At 23.1% G+C, this 19,348-nt stretch overlaps 1 protein-coding gene across 2 annotated transcripts in view; it reads right to left on the bottom strand.

Moving 5' to 3' along the window:
- Ptp69D (Protein tyrosine phosphatase 69D) overlaps window positions 1-18,813 on the bottom strand; it is a 442,542-nt gene extending 423,729 nt beyond the window's left edge. For both annotated transcript variants that reach the window (XM_067274239.1, XM_067274240.1), the window contains exon 1: window positions 18,555-18,813. In XM_067274239.1, coding sequence (XP_067130340.1) covers window positions 18,555-18,634 — 80 coding nt within the window. In that variant the 5' untranslated portion in view covers window positions 18,635-18,813. The remainder of the gene's footprint in view (window positions 1-18,554) is intronic.
- Window positions 18,814-19,348: the final 535 nt, after the last annotated feature.

Below are 19,348 nucleotides of genomic sequence, written 5' to 3'. Positions count from 1 at the left end.
AATAATCACATTTAAAATCATCAATTAATAAAATTTTATGAATTTTGTTATATAACTGAGGATATTATGGATGAAATGAAAGATGTTATGAAATAAAATTTAAAATGACAACATAAAATTATCTTTTACTACCATTTAAAATATTATTCTAATCAAATTTTTGGTAAGTTACATAACTCAATTCATCATACAGTAAATTGTAATTGATAATTCCTACTGGAGAAATCTTTAAAGAAAATTACTTTCAGAACAATTATTATAATTTATTTTCAATCATTAATTTTCAGATACTTACAATATATATTTACAACTTTTTTTTTTAAATTCTCTTAAAAATTTAAATGATTGTTATCATTACTCATATTTAATTGTCTTCCATGCCATCTTATATTATCTTTAAAAAATATCTCAATTAATAGCATAATAAAATGAATTTTAAGACATGAAATTTTCTGATATAAAAATAAAAATTTTATAATTTTTTAAATAAAAATTATTTTATTCTTCATAAAAATTGTACTGTACAGTGCATGACATTATTCTTTATTAAAAGTAATATCTTGTGCAATTTTAATGTAGAATAAATACAATTTTTATTTAAGATTTATTACATTCCAGTGTCTTATAACTATAAGATGCTTGGCTGTAAATCTTGTGATAAATAATAGAAAATAAACTGAACAACATAATTCATATAATGTATTGTTTATAAATTTACTAAACAAGCTATTCAAGTTATATTATAAACTTTAAGAAATATATATCAATAAACTGAATTTTAAAACAGTAAAGTTAATAATATAATAGTGTAAACTGCAGATTCTATATTAATATTATATAAAATATTATTTTTCATTATAATAGGCTTGAATGTAATAAATCTTATTGATAAGTTATGCATTAACATATACAAATTTTAGCATAAAAACTATCAAATATATTAAAAATTTACCATGAAAATTGCTTAAAGTCTTTCCTGTCATTTGGTTAAATTTTGAAAAATATCTCAATTAACAGCATAATAAAGTAAATGTTTAAAACAATAAAATTCTGTAATATAATACTAAACAAGATATTTATTTTATATTAATATTATAGAAAATATTCTTCATTATTATGTTTGTGTGTAATAAATCTTATTGATGAGTAATATAAAATAAACTGAATTATATAATTTGTTTGTGTATTAATAAACTGTAACATTTACGAATTTACTCACGAAAACTGTTTAATGTCTAGCATAACATTAACTTACAAATACATAGCTCATAAGTACGTGTATATATCATAAAATGTAAAACATGCAGCTGTTGAATATCCTTCGAGGAAATAATTAAATCTGACTTTCATAAAATAGGCGGAACGTTATTCTTTTTTTTTTATTATTTAATTATATTAGGTTTACTATATTTTTACTTTAATCCATAAAATGGAATAGAGAAATGAGTATTCGTAGAAAATTTCTAAAATAAATGTTGAAATTAATTTAATAGAAACTTATTAAAATTTCTTATATACTGTTTACACACAAAATATTTGATAGACATTTTTATTTAATTTTTGAGTTATTTAAAAATAATAAGAATAGAAAATCGTATCATTATTTTCGAGAACATTTCTTCAAATTTTTTTCGTATAATTTATTAAAATTATTACAGTATTATCATAAGCTGAAAATTAGTTGAAATTCTGATACTAAAATATAAATTTGTTTAGCATTAGCATCTGGTTCGGTTTCCCAATCAGTGAGTCGCGATCCCAAGGGAGTTCTTGAACTACATATTACGATTATTCAGTGTTGTAAGTGTTATCAATTAAAATAGGTTGAAAAACATTGTTTCATCATGTAATTTTCATTTTTTTTGCATTAATAAGACCATTTCTTGAATTAATTTCTTCGTAAATTTTTTCTGATGACAATTTTCCTATTCCTGTTAATTTCTCATCACATTTTGTATTCACTTCATACAATTATGATCATTAAAAGATAATTACATTTCCATATAACTTTAATAGTTCAATAACTTTTCAGTTATCTGTAAAAAATGCTTAATTTCTTTTTACTTTTTTCTGATTATGATCACGAAATTCACTTCACTCTAACCTGAATTGATTCGTGAAGTTCTCATTATTTTATTTTTATGGCTTTTTTTCTAGTTTTATATAACATACTCGACAAAACTCTAACATTTGAAGATAAGTTTATTTGTTTGTTGTATTCTTAGATTTTTCTATTTTTATATTTTGTACCAATCAACATTTTACTGATATTATTCCTTCCTCTCACATAAATATGTAGCAATGTGATTTAGAAGAAAATAATTTAAATAATAAGAAATGAAAAAACAATGTTATTCTGGAGTTCGATTCAAACTTTATTTTTGCTTAATTTATATAAACAAGATAAATTATGCAATATATATATATATACAGTACATGTTCGTTGATGTTAACAGTATAAAATGTAATTTCCTACTGTACTTGCATTACTTTTATTTGCTTTTCTAAAAATATATCGTATTAAATAAGTAAATGCAAGCAAAAACTAGAAAATTTCTTCTAAATTATTAAATTTAATTTATTTAAATATTTCATATATATACACATTCAAATTCGATATAAATCCCTTCAAAACAACTCTACTGTCATAAAGGGCCACTAAATATTTATATACCTCTTCCTTATAAATATTAAATATCAAACTTGTCAATAGCTGAAAATTACTAAATCTGTAATTTTACATTAAAAAAAGGTAATTTTATCATCAAATCAAGTGATTAAAATTTTCAAATTTAACAGTATGTGCAGCCCTCATTACTACTTCATACAGAATTTTTGTTGTAGAGACAATTCGATTTAGCACCACACTCGATTTAACGACAATTCCGGAGGCAAACTAATGGTGACGCTAAATCGAAGTCTGAATGTATAGAGTGAATAGAATTAGGCTGTTGTTAAATTCTATCTAATTACGTATCAAATAAAAATTTATTTAAGAAATTTTGTTTATTAAATTGGACAGACAAGCATCAAGCGTTAAAATTAAAATATATTTTAAATTTAATTTTATATTTAAAAACTTTATTTTTTAATAAATAAATCTAATAAATTAATTAAAAACAATAAACCTACTACGAAAACCTGCAAACTGATGTAATCCTTCACTAATCTAAAAATACTCCTACAATACAGTAGAACTACATTGTGCTTGCATTTGATCTTGCAACCTTGATGTAATTCGCAAATACAAGTTACTAAAATTTATTCTTATATAACAGCCTTTATTCTTATATACAACTTTAAATATAAAAATACAAATTATATTATTTTAATTAATTAATAACATATTTGAAATAAACAACAATAAAAACACACCGTTCTGAAAATTTAATGTAATTCCATTTGAAAGGAAAGACTTAATCAATATTATATTATATAATTGAAGTATTTTTATTTTTCTGCTGCCATTGCATATCTAAATAGTAATAAATTTTATTTTATGTTCTGTAATATAGTCATGTAATTACTTGTTTCTCTTTTTTTCCGTTAAGTGTTCGTTGCACCTGATTTTTTAAAGCACATTTTAACAGTATTATACGTTATTAAATATAATATATATGTTGTAATAAAAGTAATTTAAGATTTAAAAAAGTTAAAACTCTATATATATATTTTAAGATAAATAAATAAAATTCATTAAATTCTTTCATAAATCTCAGATCGAATTTAATTTAAAATATAGGCCTATATATGAGAAAAAATGACCTTAAAGGTTTATGAAATTTCAGATAATTTATCGACTTATATGCCGTATACTTTAAAAAACTAAATATAATCAGACTTTTTTTAATTTAAAAAAAATAAATAAATATAAAAATAAAATAATTTTACGAAAATATCTAAAAAACACGCATATTTCTTGCAATATGCACTTTTTTGCTATTTGTAAACTGCTATTGCCCAAGTGAATAATTTTGATATTCACTTCTCTACAGTTCTTTAGACTTCTATCGATTTTTTGATGCCTCGTTAGTTCACTCTTATCGATTTTGCGAAGGAAATTACTTGTAGATACTCTTTATAGCCATTCTCGTACATCTGATAGTATCGGTTATAATCCTACATCAATAACTGAGTTAGTGGATTTTTCAAAGATTTTTGAATCATTTTATTATCTTAGATTATATGGTAAATGTGTAAACCATTAACAATATTTAATAAAGAAACAAGAAAAAACGTTAAGTGTGCAGTACGTATACATATATGGCTTTAAAAAAGGAGGGACGGGCGAATAATAAAATTAAGATGAATCGATTGTAAATAAGATTATAATCTGATAAAGTTTTAAAGTTTTAAAAATTAGATATACTAAAATCTTATATTTATGATTAATAGTATAAAAGTTTATCGATTCAATTTAAACTAATGTAATTGAATTGACTCTACAACTAAATTCAGAACCGACGATTAAAATGTCAACAAATATCCTAAAATTATTATTGTATTCCAACAATTAAATACTCTTATTATCTATTTTCGTACATTTTGAAACATTACACTAATTAAAACTATTCATTTTGTCAATAATCGAGTCCTCTCTATTCACATTATAACAATACTCGAAGAAAGATTTATTTGTTCGAAATTAATTAAATTTACATTAAATTTGATGCGTATATTTTTAAGTTTACATTAGTTTAAAAAATACTGAATTGATAATTATATTATATTTGATACCTTAAATACAGCTTTAAATTTTAAAAATGTGCTTTATCAATTTTAACTTAACAAGAGCGATAAAGAAATTAATGTAACATGATCGAGACTGGAAGTTCTTATGCAATAAAAAAAAATGTAACAAGCTTACTATTTAAATTAATTGTCATAAAATCTTTTATACTGAGTTTTTCTTCTTTATATAACACTGGTTTTATTACATATTGCCATGTTTTCGGGCTGCTTTGGAAGATATCAAACAAAATGACATGTGACAAAAGATTTTAAAATATATATAGAACTTTTAAAAGAATAAAATATATCATAAATTTATCCCAATCATATTTATAGAAAGAAAATAGAACTGGAGTTTTATATAAATGCATTATCAATCGTTTAAATTTAAATATATCCAATGCATTTCTCTTTATATATATATATATATATATATATATATATATATAAAGTCGTATCGATTGACGCAAGAATAACAAAATTACGAAGAATTTCCAATTTAGGATGACAGAAATATATAAATAAATATCTTATAAAGTTCATAAACTTATTTGTTTAACTTTAATTGATTTGTCTAAATGTTTCTGTAGATAATAATATACCAAGTATATACAATATAATGTTTAGTAATTCGGAAAGTCATCGTTCTAGAATTCATGAATAATGTTCTTTCTATATTTGGATCGTTAAGAAAGTTCTGAAAACACCAGTGTTCTGTCATATTTGTTTTAGGGTGGTAATCCACACACAGAGAAAGCTGACAGGAAGAAATCTATTGCTTGTGTAAACAAGTAAAAACACAAGAACTAGCTTTACTTGATTTTGTTCAGGAATGCTTCCTGCATTCTCAAAATAAATTTGTATCTTGACATTCGTGATTGCTAATAATTACTGGTTTGTTGTGAAATGTATTTTCTTGCATTGGTTAGTTTTAGTTTTAGAAGAGAGTTCATACTTTTCTTTAAAAAGAAAAGGGGGAAAAAAATACATTTTTCAGTTTATTAAGAACAGTAATTTAATGAAAAGAAGACAAGTCAGTCTAAAAAATAAATTACATTTTAAAAGTATGTATTAAACGATAAAACTCGTTCATTTGCCATTATATTCTTAATAATTGTAATTATTCGTATAATAATAATTTAATGATCAATTCAAGATAAGTAAAGATAATTAAACATATTATATATTGAATTTGATTAATGAAAATAGATAAAGGTAACTAATTTTTAAATTATTTATTTATTAATGCTGATTCTTATCGTATAGAAATGAACGTAAATTGGTTTAACCAGCATTAAAAATTTAATCTTATTCTTAAATAGGGGCGTAGACAAAGTAATTTTTTGGAAAGTTTCGAAGACATAAACTGCTGTTAGGATTCAACTTTAACATTCCTTTCCCTTATATTATCGCACGAATATCTACAAGAAACTTTGTCTACGCCCGTTTGAGAATAAGGTTAAATTTTAATGCCGAATAGACTAGTTTAGGGCGATAAAGATCAATTTTATGTGATAAGGATCAACATTAATATATAAATAATTTAAAAAATATCAGTTTCAAGCTGAATAGTAATAACAGCATTATATTACGCTCTAACTTTTAATGTTTATTAATACATCAATTCTGATCATTTATACAACTTTTTCAGGAAAAAAATGTTAAATCTTTGATATATTTACTATAATTGTATTCTCACGGTATATTCTGCTCATTAAACTCCTTAAACTCTATATTATATGCTCCACACGTCGCACGATTATTATACCTTATACAGTTTACATAATGTTATCTATTAACAGCAAAGATACTTGTTTAGAATTAAGTTATAATTATGTATTTATTTAATGAGTTTAGCAATAAAAAACGATTCAAAATGCAAAAAAAAGCATTTATTCTTCTTTAGACTGTTACCAAAAAAACAAATGTTCAAAGCAATAATCTGATAACACAATAGTAATTATTTCATTTATAAGATATTAGTGACCCATTTCTCATTATGAGGTAAAGATAATTGATCATAAGTTTCTATTAATAGACGACAATTGACAATTTCTCATATCAGATAACGAACTTTTTCTCGTCGTTGTCGTCCTAAGGAAAAAAATAAAAAAATAAAGAAGAAAAAATAAGTTAATCATAAACTTTCGTTTCTAGATAATGATAATTGCTTCGTGCATCTGATGATAATGAAAGTTTTTTTCTTTTTATTTTATATATATATTTTTTTCTTTTATTAACAAATTGAGTTTCAACATATATACAATACATCATATTATTTGTGATCATTACCGTTTCCTGAGTTAAAGACAAATGTTTTATGTATACACTAGCAGGATATATTGTCCCACTTTTGTTTGTAGCAATTTAAAAAATTTATGAATTTCCCTAGTACAATAGAATTGTGCTTTTAAAATTGTTTTGGATAATAGTAGTAAACTATATTTAATAAATAAATCTCTGGTATTATAGCAGCGTTTTCCTTTTATATTTCTTTATTATTAAAAATAGATATACTCTAGAATTTTCTGTCTGTCTGTTCGTTAAAAATCTCTAAAATCAACTTGAGTTAGATACCTCAAACTTTCAAAATAGTTTTAAAAATCCTTATATAAAGTCTTTAGAGTGTAAATTACATCTTTGAATACTTTTACTTCGGATGAAATTATATCTTTCATCCGAAAAGATTTTTAAAAAGGAAAAAATTTTAAAAAATTCAATTGTACTTTTAAACAATATAAAATTCTTTTAAAATAATTCAAAATTTATTTATTTTTTTTTTAAATGTGAAACAATACTTTTAAATCCTTCAGAAACACTGTCACGTTCTCGAAAAATTACTAAAATAAAATTTAGATTATTACTGATCTATTTCTGGAATTTACAATAATTTAAAATTATTTTTTTATGTTTTTAATATATGAATAATTTAATTTAATTCCCGATTTCCTTGGAATTTTTAAAATTTAATACTAAAAATTGCTTTCAAATAATTAACTTCTCTGACTTATTATTAAATAAAATGATCTGTTATTATTTTAGCTTAATATAAGATTTTGAATACTTTCCAAGATTCATTTGTAATTTAACTTATTCCTGAATGATCGAATTTCATGTCGTTTCATATATAAATGCGATATTATTTAGCATTCTTTAAGAAAGATAACATCAAAAAAGTACAATCTTTGATGTTTTCATTGGAGTAAATTTCTCTCGAAATCGAATCTTTTATGTTGACATTACAGGAATACTATGAATAACGAAAAATCTACCCTCATTCAGCAAGAAGAAAATTATTTCTGAATGCAAAGTTAATTCGGCATTCAAACGCTTTCAACTGTCAAAGGGATAAAATGTAGTGTACATTCGATTAAGATTTATTATCAACTTAGAAGGACTGATGTGTATATAATGCTTTATATTTGAAGATCATTGAAAGTAATAGAAATCATGATACGTGTTTCTTTTTATAGATTGAAACTCAAATAATATATATATATGTATATGTGTTTTTGTACTAACCAGAAATCTGAGCATCATCTCCAGCATTCCTGATAAAATTGCATGCAATTTTAGTGCCTATATACTGATATATATTTATTGACGGATCACTTACCGAATTTTTCATCTTTGCATCTTTCATATCTAAATCTATGTATTGCTTCAGGAAATGAAGTACTATAAAAAAAAGACTATTACAAGCGCATGATAAAAAAAATTACATCCTACTTCTTTACATTTATATAAACTATCAATAATATCTGATCGATTTACCGCCTTAGGATAATAAAGGTAATTTAAATGAGAAATATATATTTTTTACAATAGCTATAACCTCCCCATGAATCTGACAAGTTCTTAATTGAGTTAATTAAAATCTATTTCTCCATTTGTTAATTAAGTCACTTGGAATTTTAAAAAATTTATTTTATTTTTATTAAAAATTTAAGTATAATAAATCTTTATTAAAAATCTTTTTTAAATAAAAATTTATTACGCATTTGTTAACATATACAAATTCAACAATCATTATTAATAAGGATTTTTATAAAATGTTTTCATTAAAATTCATTCTCATATCTAGTTAATTATGGCATTAATTCATTTTTTAATTACATATTCAAATTATTAATTGTTAAATTAATATTTTTATCTCATTTTAAATAATGTAATCAATATTAATTAACATTTATTAAATTTTATAGAGTTCATTTATTGAACTCAATATTGGAACTGTATTTATAATAAAGACAATTTCTAACAAAAGGTATCATGATGTGAACAACATCTCTTAGGAAACAGCATCCTGTTGTAATCGGATAACACCAAAGAGATTTAAAGGAACTTTATCCACATCGACAAGTCATCCCACTTAGTTCACTGTTAAAGCTTAAGTCTGTAACTATATACCACAACGGCTATGTAACGGTGAATAATTAAATGCCTAATTAATCTGCATATTGTGTTAATGGTAGTAAGTGAGAAGTTTTTCCAAAAAAAATTGTGTTTACTACAATCTTCAATATTCAATTATAATATACTAAAAAAAAAAGAGGTAACACATAGTTAATCATCACATGTTAATTATTTATATTTGAGTTGTACACCTTTTTAAATAATTTTTAATCTTATTCATAATATTTATTCTACAAAATTTTGTTGTTTTGTAAAGTTATAAATAAATAAATATTTATTTATTTATTTATAACTTTATAAAACAACAAAACTTTACAATATATAAGCATTATAATTAAATATTATTTTTTATTTGAATTTTTTAAAATAATAAACATTTAAAATTTAAAATAAATAAATAAATATTTATTTATAATTAAAAAATGAATTATTAATTTCTCTTTTATTTTTTAAAAAATCCTATTTAGTTAAACTAACTTTTGTTATTATGTATGATAATACTTTGTACTCTTATTAAAAGTATAAATTTTTAATTAAAAATTCTTTAAATATCACAGTTTATTAAAAATAAAATTCTATATTTAGACATGACTACAAAAATTTTATTACTTTCTTGAAAATATAATAATATATCCATCAAAAAAATTATAATTTTATTAGTACTATTTATTAAGAAAATGTCAACTTTTTATTAAATTCTTCTTGATAAGGAAAAACAAATTTTAATTAATTGCTATATTAAAAAGATTCAAAAATTCTATATAATCTCATTAATGTCTTTTCCTTAAAAAGTAAATTATTTAAAAAATTTTAATATGTTTATTAAAACATTTAAAGATAATAATTAACTTTTATTATTTAATTTTCACATATTTTAAAAGTTTATTATTATTATTATTAAATATAAAAAATATTAATTTTCTCTTCAAAAATGCATAATTTGATATTAATAATAATTATTATGTGTATCATTCATTATAATTAAATATTCTATATCATAACCAATTACTTTGATTAAATAATAATAATTTACCTAATTGTAATAAGATGTAATTAATTTTACAAACAATTGAAATCAAACAGGAGTTATTACAAGTGAATAAAGTGATAATTATCATAATTTACTGTATTAATAACAATTTGTGGTTATTGCAAGTTGATTTCTGGTGAATTTTTAATGAGCTAAATATTTAAATTCCAATTTTTAATTTGTAAATATCGAACTTTATTCAACCTTTTTCATTTTAGTTTGCTGAAATTTGAGTGAAATTTAACTTTACTTATTAAAATTTATCAGAAGTTTAATTTTTTTTTTCTTAATTTACATGAAATTTAAGTTTAGTTATTCAAGTATATTTGAAATTTTTTCAGTTATTGACATTTATTGATAATTTACTTTAAATTTAATTTTTAGTCACAAAATTTTAATTTTACTCTGATATATATAAAATTTCATTTTTAGTTATTCAAATACACTGTACTTCAAACCTGTATTTTTAATTATTTACATTTATTGAAAATTTACTTTTAATCACAAAATTTTAATTTAGTTAATCAAATGTATCCTAAAATTGTACTTTCAGCACCTCACTTACATTTAAAGCTTGAAATTATTCAAATTTATTGTAAATTTAATTTTACTTACTACAATTTATCGAAAATTTAATTTTAATTGCTTAACCTTACTTGAAATATGATTTATTTCAAAGTTTTAACTTTAGCTACGAATATGTGCCTGAAAGTTTGCTTTCATTTATTCAGATATACTTCAAATTTGTAATTTTTTAGATGCAGTGTATTTAAATTTCATTTTAATTAATGAAATTTTTTGAAAATTTAACATGGAAGATTTTTTAACAATTCTTCATATTTTGTTCTGTTTTCCAAACTACATAAAACATCTAGTTTTCCATAATTTCATTTACTTGAAATCTGACTTAATTATTCATATTAATTTCAATGTTTAGTCACTCACATATATCTGAATTTTTTTTTCAGCTATTCTCATATTCTACAAACTTTTATTCAGATTTATTAAAATTTAGTTATTAAATATATTAAAATATTAATTTTTAATTATTCAGATTTCTTTGAAATTTCAGCTGATTTATTAATACCACATGTAGAGATCACCACTGAATACAAATACTAGAGAATTTTAGCAGGGATTAGGAATCTCTTATAATATATTGAGAATTGATTATTCAAATGATTAATTATAACTTTAATGTTCAATTGAATCCAGTATAGAACCTAATTTGGGATTTAATTCCTTCATTGCATTTGAAAACAATATTAATTCATTACTATAATAAAATGTTAATAGTTAAATTATTATAAAAGTAATCTTGTGTTCAACAATAAATCTAATTATTACAATATTAATTATTAATTTAACCTTCTCATAAAATCTATAGTTATATCCATTTCAACAAATCAAATTCAAATTATGCAATATAATTCTATTTGTACAATAAACTCTATAGAGATTAAGATAATAAATCTTAAATCAAATATAATTCAATATTTGATTTAAGTTTTCTTATATTAATTTATATTAAAAATTAATTTAATAATAATTTATGTAACAATAAGAAAAAATATTTTATTCAATTTTATTAGAACATATTTAAATATTGCATTAAGTAATGAATGATTTAAAGTTTATTATTTGTGTTAAATAAAATATTATATTTTAGAAAAATATATCTAGGCACATGTTTACATTAAATAAAGATATATTTAAAAACAAATTGAAATAATAACAATTGTAATGTACAGTATTCAATATAAAATTTTACTTTACATATTTTATGAGAATAAAAATTTTAAAACTCATTAATTATTCCAAAAAAATAATTTATTTTAAAGCTATGTTTAATTTAATACATAGTTTTACTTATCTAAATACCTGTATCCCTTTACAGAATTTCGAAAGTTCTATTTACTAAATATTTACTGCATATATGTAAATTAATTTGTGTAGTTATTTTTACACAGTAAATAAAATATATTTAAACGTTTTTAAATTTAAATTATAATTTTATTTATTTAAGTTCATACGTACAGTGCATGTATGTAATGTATATTTGTATAAACACATGTATTAAACTCTTTATGATATAGAACAATAAATAAAAATAAAGTAAAATTTTGTATTGTGAACTTTCTTACGTATAAAAATAGTTTCTCAGTTTTATTTGTTGTTTTATCTGACAAAATATTGTCTAAGAGTCATCTACTGAAATATTTTGAGATAGAAGTGTTTGAAGTGTGGACAGAGGTGACTTTGTTCAATGTAACTCGAGCTGTGGCTTTTAGAAGGCTGGTCACGCAATTTCGTCACGCAACCTATACTTTACGTCACGTTCCTATATTGTGCATTATTTTTCTATCAATCTTCATTTTATGAAGAATATCCTAATGCTGTCATTTTAATGAAAAGCATGTTTAGAATAATTTTAATATTTAAAATTTACTTAAAAAAAAAAGAAAATTTAAGTACGTAACTATTTCGAGAAATTCTAATAACAAAATGTCACAGAGTCAGTTCTGTCGAATGTAAACTATAGTAATTGAAAGTTATCAGTTTAATTAATTAAACTTAAAACTTTGAATTACTGAAAACAATATTCATTTATTACATTTAATCCCAATTTTAATAGAATTTTAGTAAATATATAAAATTTATATCAAGTCAATAATTAAGAATTTTTGAGTTACTGTTTCTTAATTTAAAAAATCGAATTAAATAAAATACTTAAAATACATTATTTTTAATAATTTGAATTAAATTATATTTAAACAAGTTGAGTATTGAAAATGTTTTAATTTAATTTTTTTTTTTTGTTTACGATATATTTTAAAATAAATTCAAAATTCTACTAAAATTAATTTTCAAGTCAAATAAAATTTTCATTTGTATATTCGATCAACCAACATTTTGTATTATATAAGAAAAATAAGAGAATATTCTTAACAAAAGTTCAAAGTTCATTCGGAATATTTTTATAGGAAACTTGGTTCAAATTACAGACAGGCAGTTCAAAATAATAGATTGAAGATAATTATAAAGCTATGAAATTTTTATAATGGTTTTAAACTTTTTTTATATTGATTATTCGATTTTAATGTTAAAAAATAATCATTTGAATAATTTGCTCTATTAAAAGTAAAATTTTTATTTATACAAACTCATACGAAACCTCAGTATCGATGTTTTTCTTAATGAAAAATTACCAAGAGTATGTTATTTCTTTAATTTTATAATTAAAATATATTTATAAGCTTCACTTTAAGACATATAATTATCTTTTTAGTTTTCTTTTAACAGAAACGAGAAACTTTTGTAGCATTTCATAGAATTTTCGTGAAAGAAAATAAAGTTTTATTACTCATTGTAATGTCATTCTTACCTGCTTTACTCTTTATTGATTTTTTACGAATCTTTCTAAGACAGAACAAACATTAATTTTACAACAAAAATATGTCATATTTACTTTCTAGTATTTTTTTTCTTTTTACTTGTATTCAATCTTTAACAAAATCCTTAAGTCATTCGAAGAAACAAAGTATCATAATGTATCACGTAATTAATTAATTAACGTTAGGTAATTTGAACATGAAACAAGATAAATCAATTTCAGTCGTGTAAAATGGTGTACATTATGCTCTTGTGGTATAAAATCACAAAAGTATTTTCAAACTTTCAAAGAATACTTCAAAGACAATGCTATTGTATAGCAATAAAATCGCAAAATAACTCAAAGAATTCTTCAAAGACAATACTGTGGTATAAGCATAAAAATAACTGAAAGAATGCTTCGAAAATAATAGTATGGTATAAGTTAACATTACAAAACACTTCAAAGAATATTTCGAACATACGGCTAAGGTAAACGTATAAAATTAAAACACTGCAAAAAATGCTTCAGGGAGATGTTCTGTTATAGATGTAAAATCACTGAAACACTTTTTTAATAATGATTCGAAGATAATGCAATGATAGTTATAAAATCATTAAAATATTTCAACGAACACTTGAAAAATAATATCATGGTATGGGTATAAAATGCAGGGGAAAAAATCAAAGAAACCCTTTAAATCGAATTTTTCTTTTTTAAATTTGTTAGTATCAATCAGATATATATATTTGATATTAGTTTTGATCTATGACACATGAAATTTATCTCGAATGAAAGACCATTGTCAAAAGTTCTTCCATCTAAGTCGAATTCGACTTGTGTCTGTTCATCGATTGCGCCATCTGGTGTTACAGTGCAAGCTTTTCTTGTGTTAGATGTGCTGAGAATGACTAATGTAAAAAAACACGTTGAAGTTTAGTAACTTTTCTACCGGAAAATTTTCACAGTCCTTTTCCTTTTGTAAGAACCATGCGGGTGTCCTTGAGTTTTTAAAAGTTTGCTTTAACTATTTTCAAACCGCTTTGCGATTTAAGTTACTTTTTTTTTCTTTTTCTTTTCTTCTTAACTGGTTCTTATTGTACAGTTATAACCGCTTTATCGAATTTGCTATTTCAGCTGTGTGATGCTTGACACTCGAGATAGAATGCGGACACTAAACTGTTTCTATTAAAAGCATACACCGTACTGAACTAGAAATTAAAGTGTTTTTAAGACACTATTTTACGATCGTTCACTTTATTAAATATTCTCTTAACTTAAAATGAATAGAGTAGAAGTTTAGTTAATGATTTTTTTACTCTCTTTTAGTAGAAAAAAAACTGTAATAAACCATTAAATTTGAAATAATAATAAGTACTTAAGCTTAGATATTTATTTTCACAAGATTTAACTTACGAAAGAGATTGTTATGGTAATATGCCACAATTACTATGTTTAATTTTGTGATTTTATTTCTAAGAGTGAGTATTTCTAAAATTGAAAATGCTCGCAGAAAATGTTTTCATCTTGATTTATTTTTTTTAATGTTTTCAATCGGATAAAGATTTTATTCTATTCAAAAAAATCATAAAAATCACTTCCATAATATATATTTGACATTCCCTAACATTTGGTAAATATATGATGCTACTACGAGACTACTATTCCTGACATATCAAGATGAATTTATAATGTGTCATGAGAACTGAAGATATTCGATTTTCGGAATTCTATCTACTTTACTACAAAAAATATACATTCTAGACATAGTTTACAATGATTCTAATAGAATCAGAAAGGTAAGTTCTCATAAATGAAACAATGTTACATACTTATTGAAAAAAGTCATACATGTCAATATTTTACTTCTTTCTTGAACAAATTTTAATACATTATTATGATATGAAGTTTCATAATTCAATTATGGCAATTCTTTTTCATTTAAAGAAGTAAATTTTTAAGATTTTTCATCTTTAACTTTATTAATATTTTTAAGCATAAATTTTATAAGTACAGTACATTGACGTGTGCTGGATTTCTAAGACTCTAACCAAATAAATTTTATAAGCTTGTCCCATCACAAATCCTATACTAAAATATACATTTTAAAAACAAATAGTATTTATTTAATGATCAAACACACTTAATATTAACCATTATATCAACAGATTTTTTTAAAAAATTCATTTGGGGATTTAGACAAATTCTTCTCCTACGATTGGTTATACCAATCTAAATTACAGCAATATTAAACTTTTCACTACTTGTGAGAAAAAATATTGTGCTGAAAATAATTTAAAATTTTTATTATTTAATATTTTTGTAAAACAATCGTTATAAATATTTTTATTAGTTAGTTCTATAAATAAACTTAGCTTGGATCATATCAATAAAAAGAGGATAGTAAATACTCTCTCCCTTGGTTTCTACTCAACATTATATTTTTAGGTTATTTATATCTGATTTTCTCGATTTTTATGACTAGAAAAATCTGAATCTGAATAGATAATTTATCGTAAATTTTTTTATTATTATTTTATTATATAAGGAAATCTAACTCTGTTACTATAGGAAATTTATTTTATCAATTGTTTAAATCAAGAGCAAGATAACACTTTTTTGTTAATTTTCCTTTAACCTACTGGAAAATAAAGAATTTGAATTTATTTAATTTTACTTTTTTCGATAATTTTCAAATTATTCGATTAAAATGAATATAATTTTGACGATTAAAAAATAGGGTATTCTTTATTAACAGAAAGAACGAATTTAAATTATTTTTTGTATGAGTCATTAGTTCATCCTGATCTAAACATATAGGAATGAATTAACTAATTTATATATATATAGGAACAGGATTTTCCTGTTGGATACAGAATTGCTATCGAATACTTGGAAAAATACAGAAGAAGAGCACATTCTCAATATTTACACTTTTATATATATATATATATATATATATATTGCAATTCTACGTATGTGTAAAACTACAGGTGTATGATTATTTAAACACATAAAAATCCTCTCTTAATTAATTAATTAATGATAATTAATGGTATGAATATTAAAATATACAGCTATTAAATTGGTAGCTATTAAAATATATGTGTCAGTAACATCGAATACTCTTAAGTTGCTTAATGAATGAATCTATATTTTTATACACGCAAATTTTTAAAAAATTATATATTAAATAAAAATAAAATAAAATAAAATTTTATTGTAGATTAAAATTGAGTTTAGCACCTAACACACACCAGTTGGACAGTTGGAACTAAGCCAGACTGTTTGTTTGATCAAGTCTCAAAGGAAAACTTGAACAAGGAAACTAAGCCATAGACAATCGTTAAGTGGATCTTCTTCACCTTTCTACAAAACTAAATCTATTTATAATATCCATAAATGACTCTTTGAAACACAATTATAAACATCTTTTCGATACTTTTCTTTTCTAAATATCTCCATTAAGAGAATAAATTACTTTCGAGATTTTAAAACATTACTGATTCTAATCTTTCGATGGAATTAAATCGAATCAAACTATAATCTCCCGGACGAAAAACAAAATACATTTTTTGAATTTTTTTTATCTAATTAAAAATATATTTATTTAATAAGTAAAATAACGAATAAGGAAAATATAAAATATCTATTAAATAGATTAGGAGCAAAATTTTATATTAAAATTAAAACTATTATTTAAGTATATCTATTTATTTTATTTAAGTGAAGTTTGTAGAAAATGCTATACGAGTGCCATTAAAGCCTTTATTTACTAAATCTACTGTCTCTCTTAATGAGTTTGTTTCTTGATGTTGCCCCATTAATAAAATTCTTACTAACGAAATTTAGATAATTGTCCGTAGTAAGTTGCACAATGATCCAAGCTAAGCTGAGTATTTAGAGTTTCTTCATTGCCTAAAAACATCTTATAATTTCTTAAAACTGTCTATTAATAATTATAATCCATTTTCTGATTATATTATAAAATGTTTTAATTATTTTTAGCATGATAATAAAGAGAAATTTAATAAAAATGCCCTTTTTTGTACGATTAACCCTTTATCTTTGACCTACATACGAGGATATTCGATGCTCTTTGGATGCAAGACTTTCCAAAGATGCAGCATCTACTGTCTAAACTGTGCGAGCATCGCTGCTAAGACCTGATTCACGGAATGTGTAAGTCTGATGACAATGACCTTAGAGATCAGTCCGTATATCTATGCCCCAATTTAGAGTGTGAAGGCATTAATAACAGATTTCTTTAACTGACAGGTACCCTCTTGTGCTATTCTTCTATTTAAAACAGAACACCTGAACGAATATTTCTTATTAACAAGATAATCAATCATAGATTCATTTTTAAATCTTTGATATTTATTATATCCATTAGAGAAAAAATCGGTGGTAAGTTTCTTAAAAAGAAAGATAAACTTAATTAAATACACACCACTGTAAATCGCTAATTAAGACGATTTTAAAAATTTACGACTTTTTTCTCTTAATTTAGTTTCTACGTAATTTGATTAATATAATATAAAACTTATATTTTTTGATGAAAAATTAAATATAGTTCAAGGATGACAAAAGTTTCGAAATGCAATTCGTAAATAACTAATACAAATGTTTTAAAATAAAGAATTTAACTTTAAGAATTAAGTTTGCAGACATAAGCAAGACAGCGAAACCAGTTTTCAGTACACCCAGTTCAAGGTTACCGTAGGCACTCACTAGGTATAGAATTAAGTTATAGAAACAGTACATATGAAGAAAATCGTAATTAATGATATCACTTTTTTTTCAATAAAATAAATTGTTAATGAAAGATTTTTCGCCCTTATTCTTAGGAAGCGCGCTACAATTCTGGTTGATCAATGAAGTTCAAAGCCCTCTCTCTTGTCGAAATCTAGAAAGACCATGTATACCGGTGCCAGCTAGTCGCCTGTTTTCACCCCACAACTATTTATTCTTAAGCCTAACATTAGGGTTAACATAACTCACCTTTTTGGTAGACAAACACGTGCCGATATATCCAGAGGATTATAACCATTTGCAATATAACTCTGACACATTCCAATCATATACACACAAGGTAAACACACATAACTGATGATGGATGGTTAGCAAATGTGCAGTGTAAAATGTTTAGCAATATAAATGGTTGGGTGAAAAAAAAAACACTTGCACAGTTAGTAAAGTCTTCTATCCGTTTGCACACGTTGGTACTGAGTCGACACAACTGCTTTAAACAGACTCACCTTCTTCGGTTCTGTACTTCCGCTCGTTGCGCCCCCTATTTGGATATGGTTCAATTGGTTACCAACAGAGGGATGGTTGTTCAGTATGGTGGTGCCATCTTTCGCTGTCTCCTTTATTCTTCTCCATCTTTGCAAACAGAAGCTGCCAATTGTCGCCGTCTTATTCGTGTCTGGAAGTGTATGGTTTCTCTAACGATCATCCTCGGACATTTTAAGATAATTGTATTAAAAAGTGTGCATTCGAGTATATAAACATTACATTCTTTTATAAAACCTGATATTTTACTAAGCGCAGTATTAGGGACGAATAAAAAAAACCTTTATACTCTAAATATCGATTAGTGAATAATACATAATTGAGAAAAAAACTGAACACGTGATAACAAGTACTGATTAGATATAACAATATAAACATTTAATTTTTTAAGTTTTAAAAATAAATGACATACAAACATATATCAATGTACAGTATCTCGATAATTTTAACCATTTGAAATCATTTTTATAACATAAATTTGATATTTTACTAACAATGCC

The sequence above is a fragment of the Centruroides vittatus genome, unplaced genomic scaffold (assembly GCF_030686945.1).
Source record: "Centruroides vittatus isolate TY-2023 unplaced genomic scaffold, ASM3068694v2 contig_545, whole genome shotgun sequence".
NCBI lineage: Eukaryota > Metazoa > Arthropoda > Arachnida > Scorpiones > Buthidae > Centruroides > Centruroides vittatus.
Note: the sequence above shows the minus strand (reverse complement) of the source record. Positions and strands in the feature narration are given on the sequence as shown.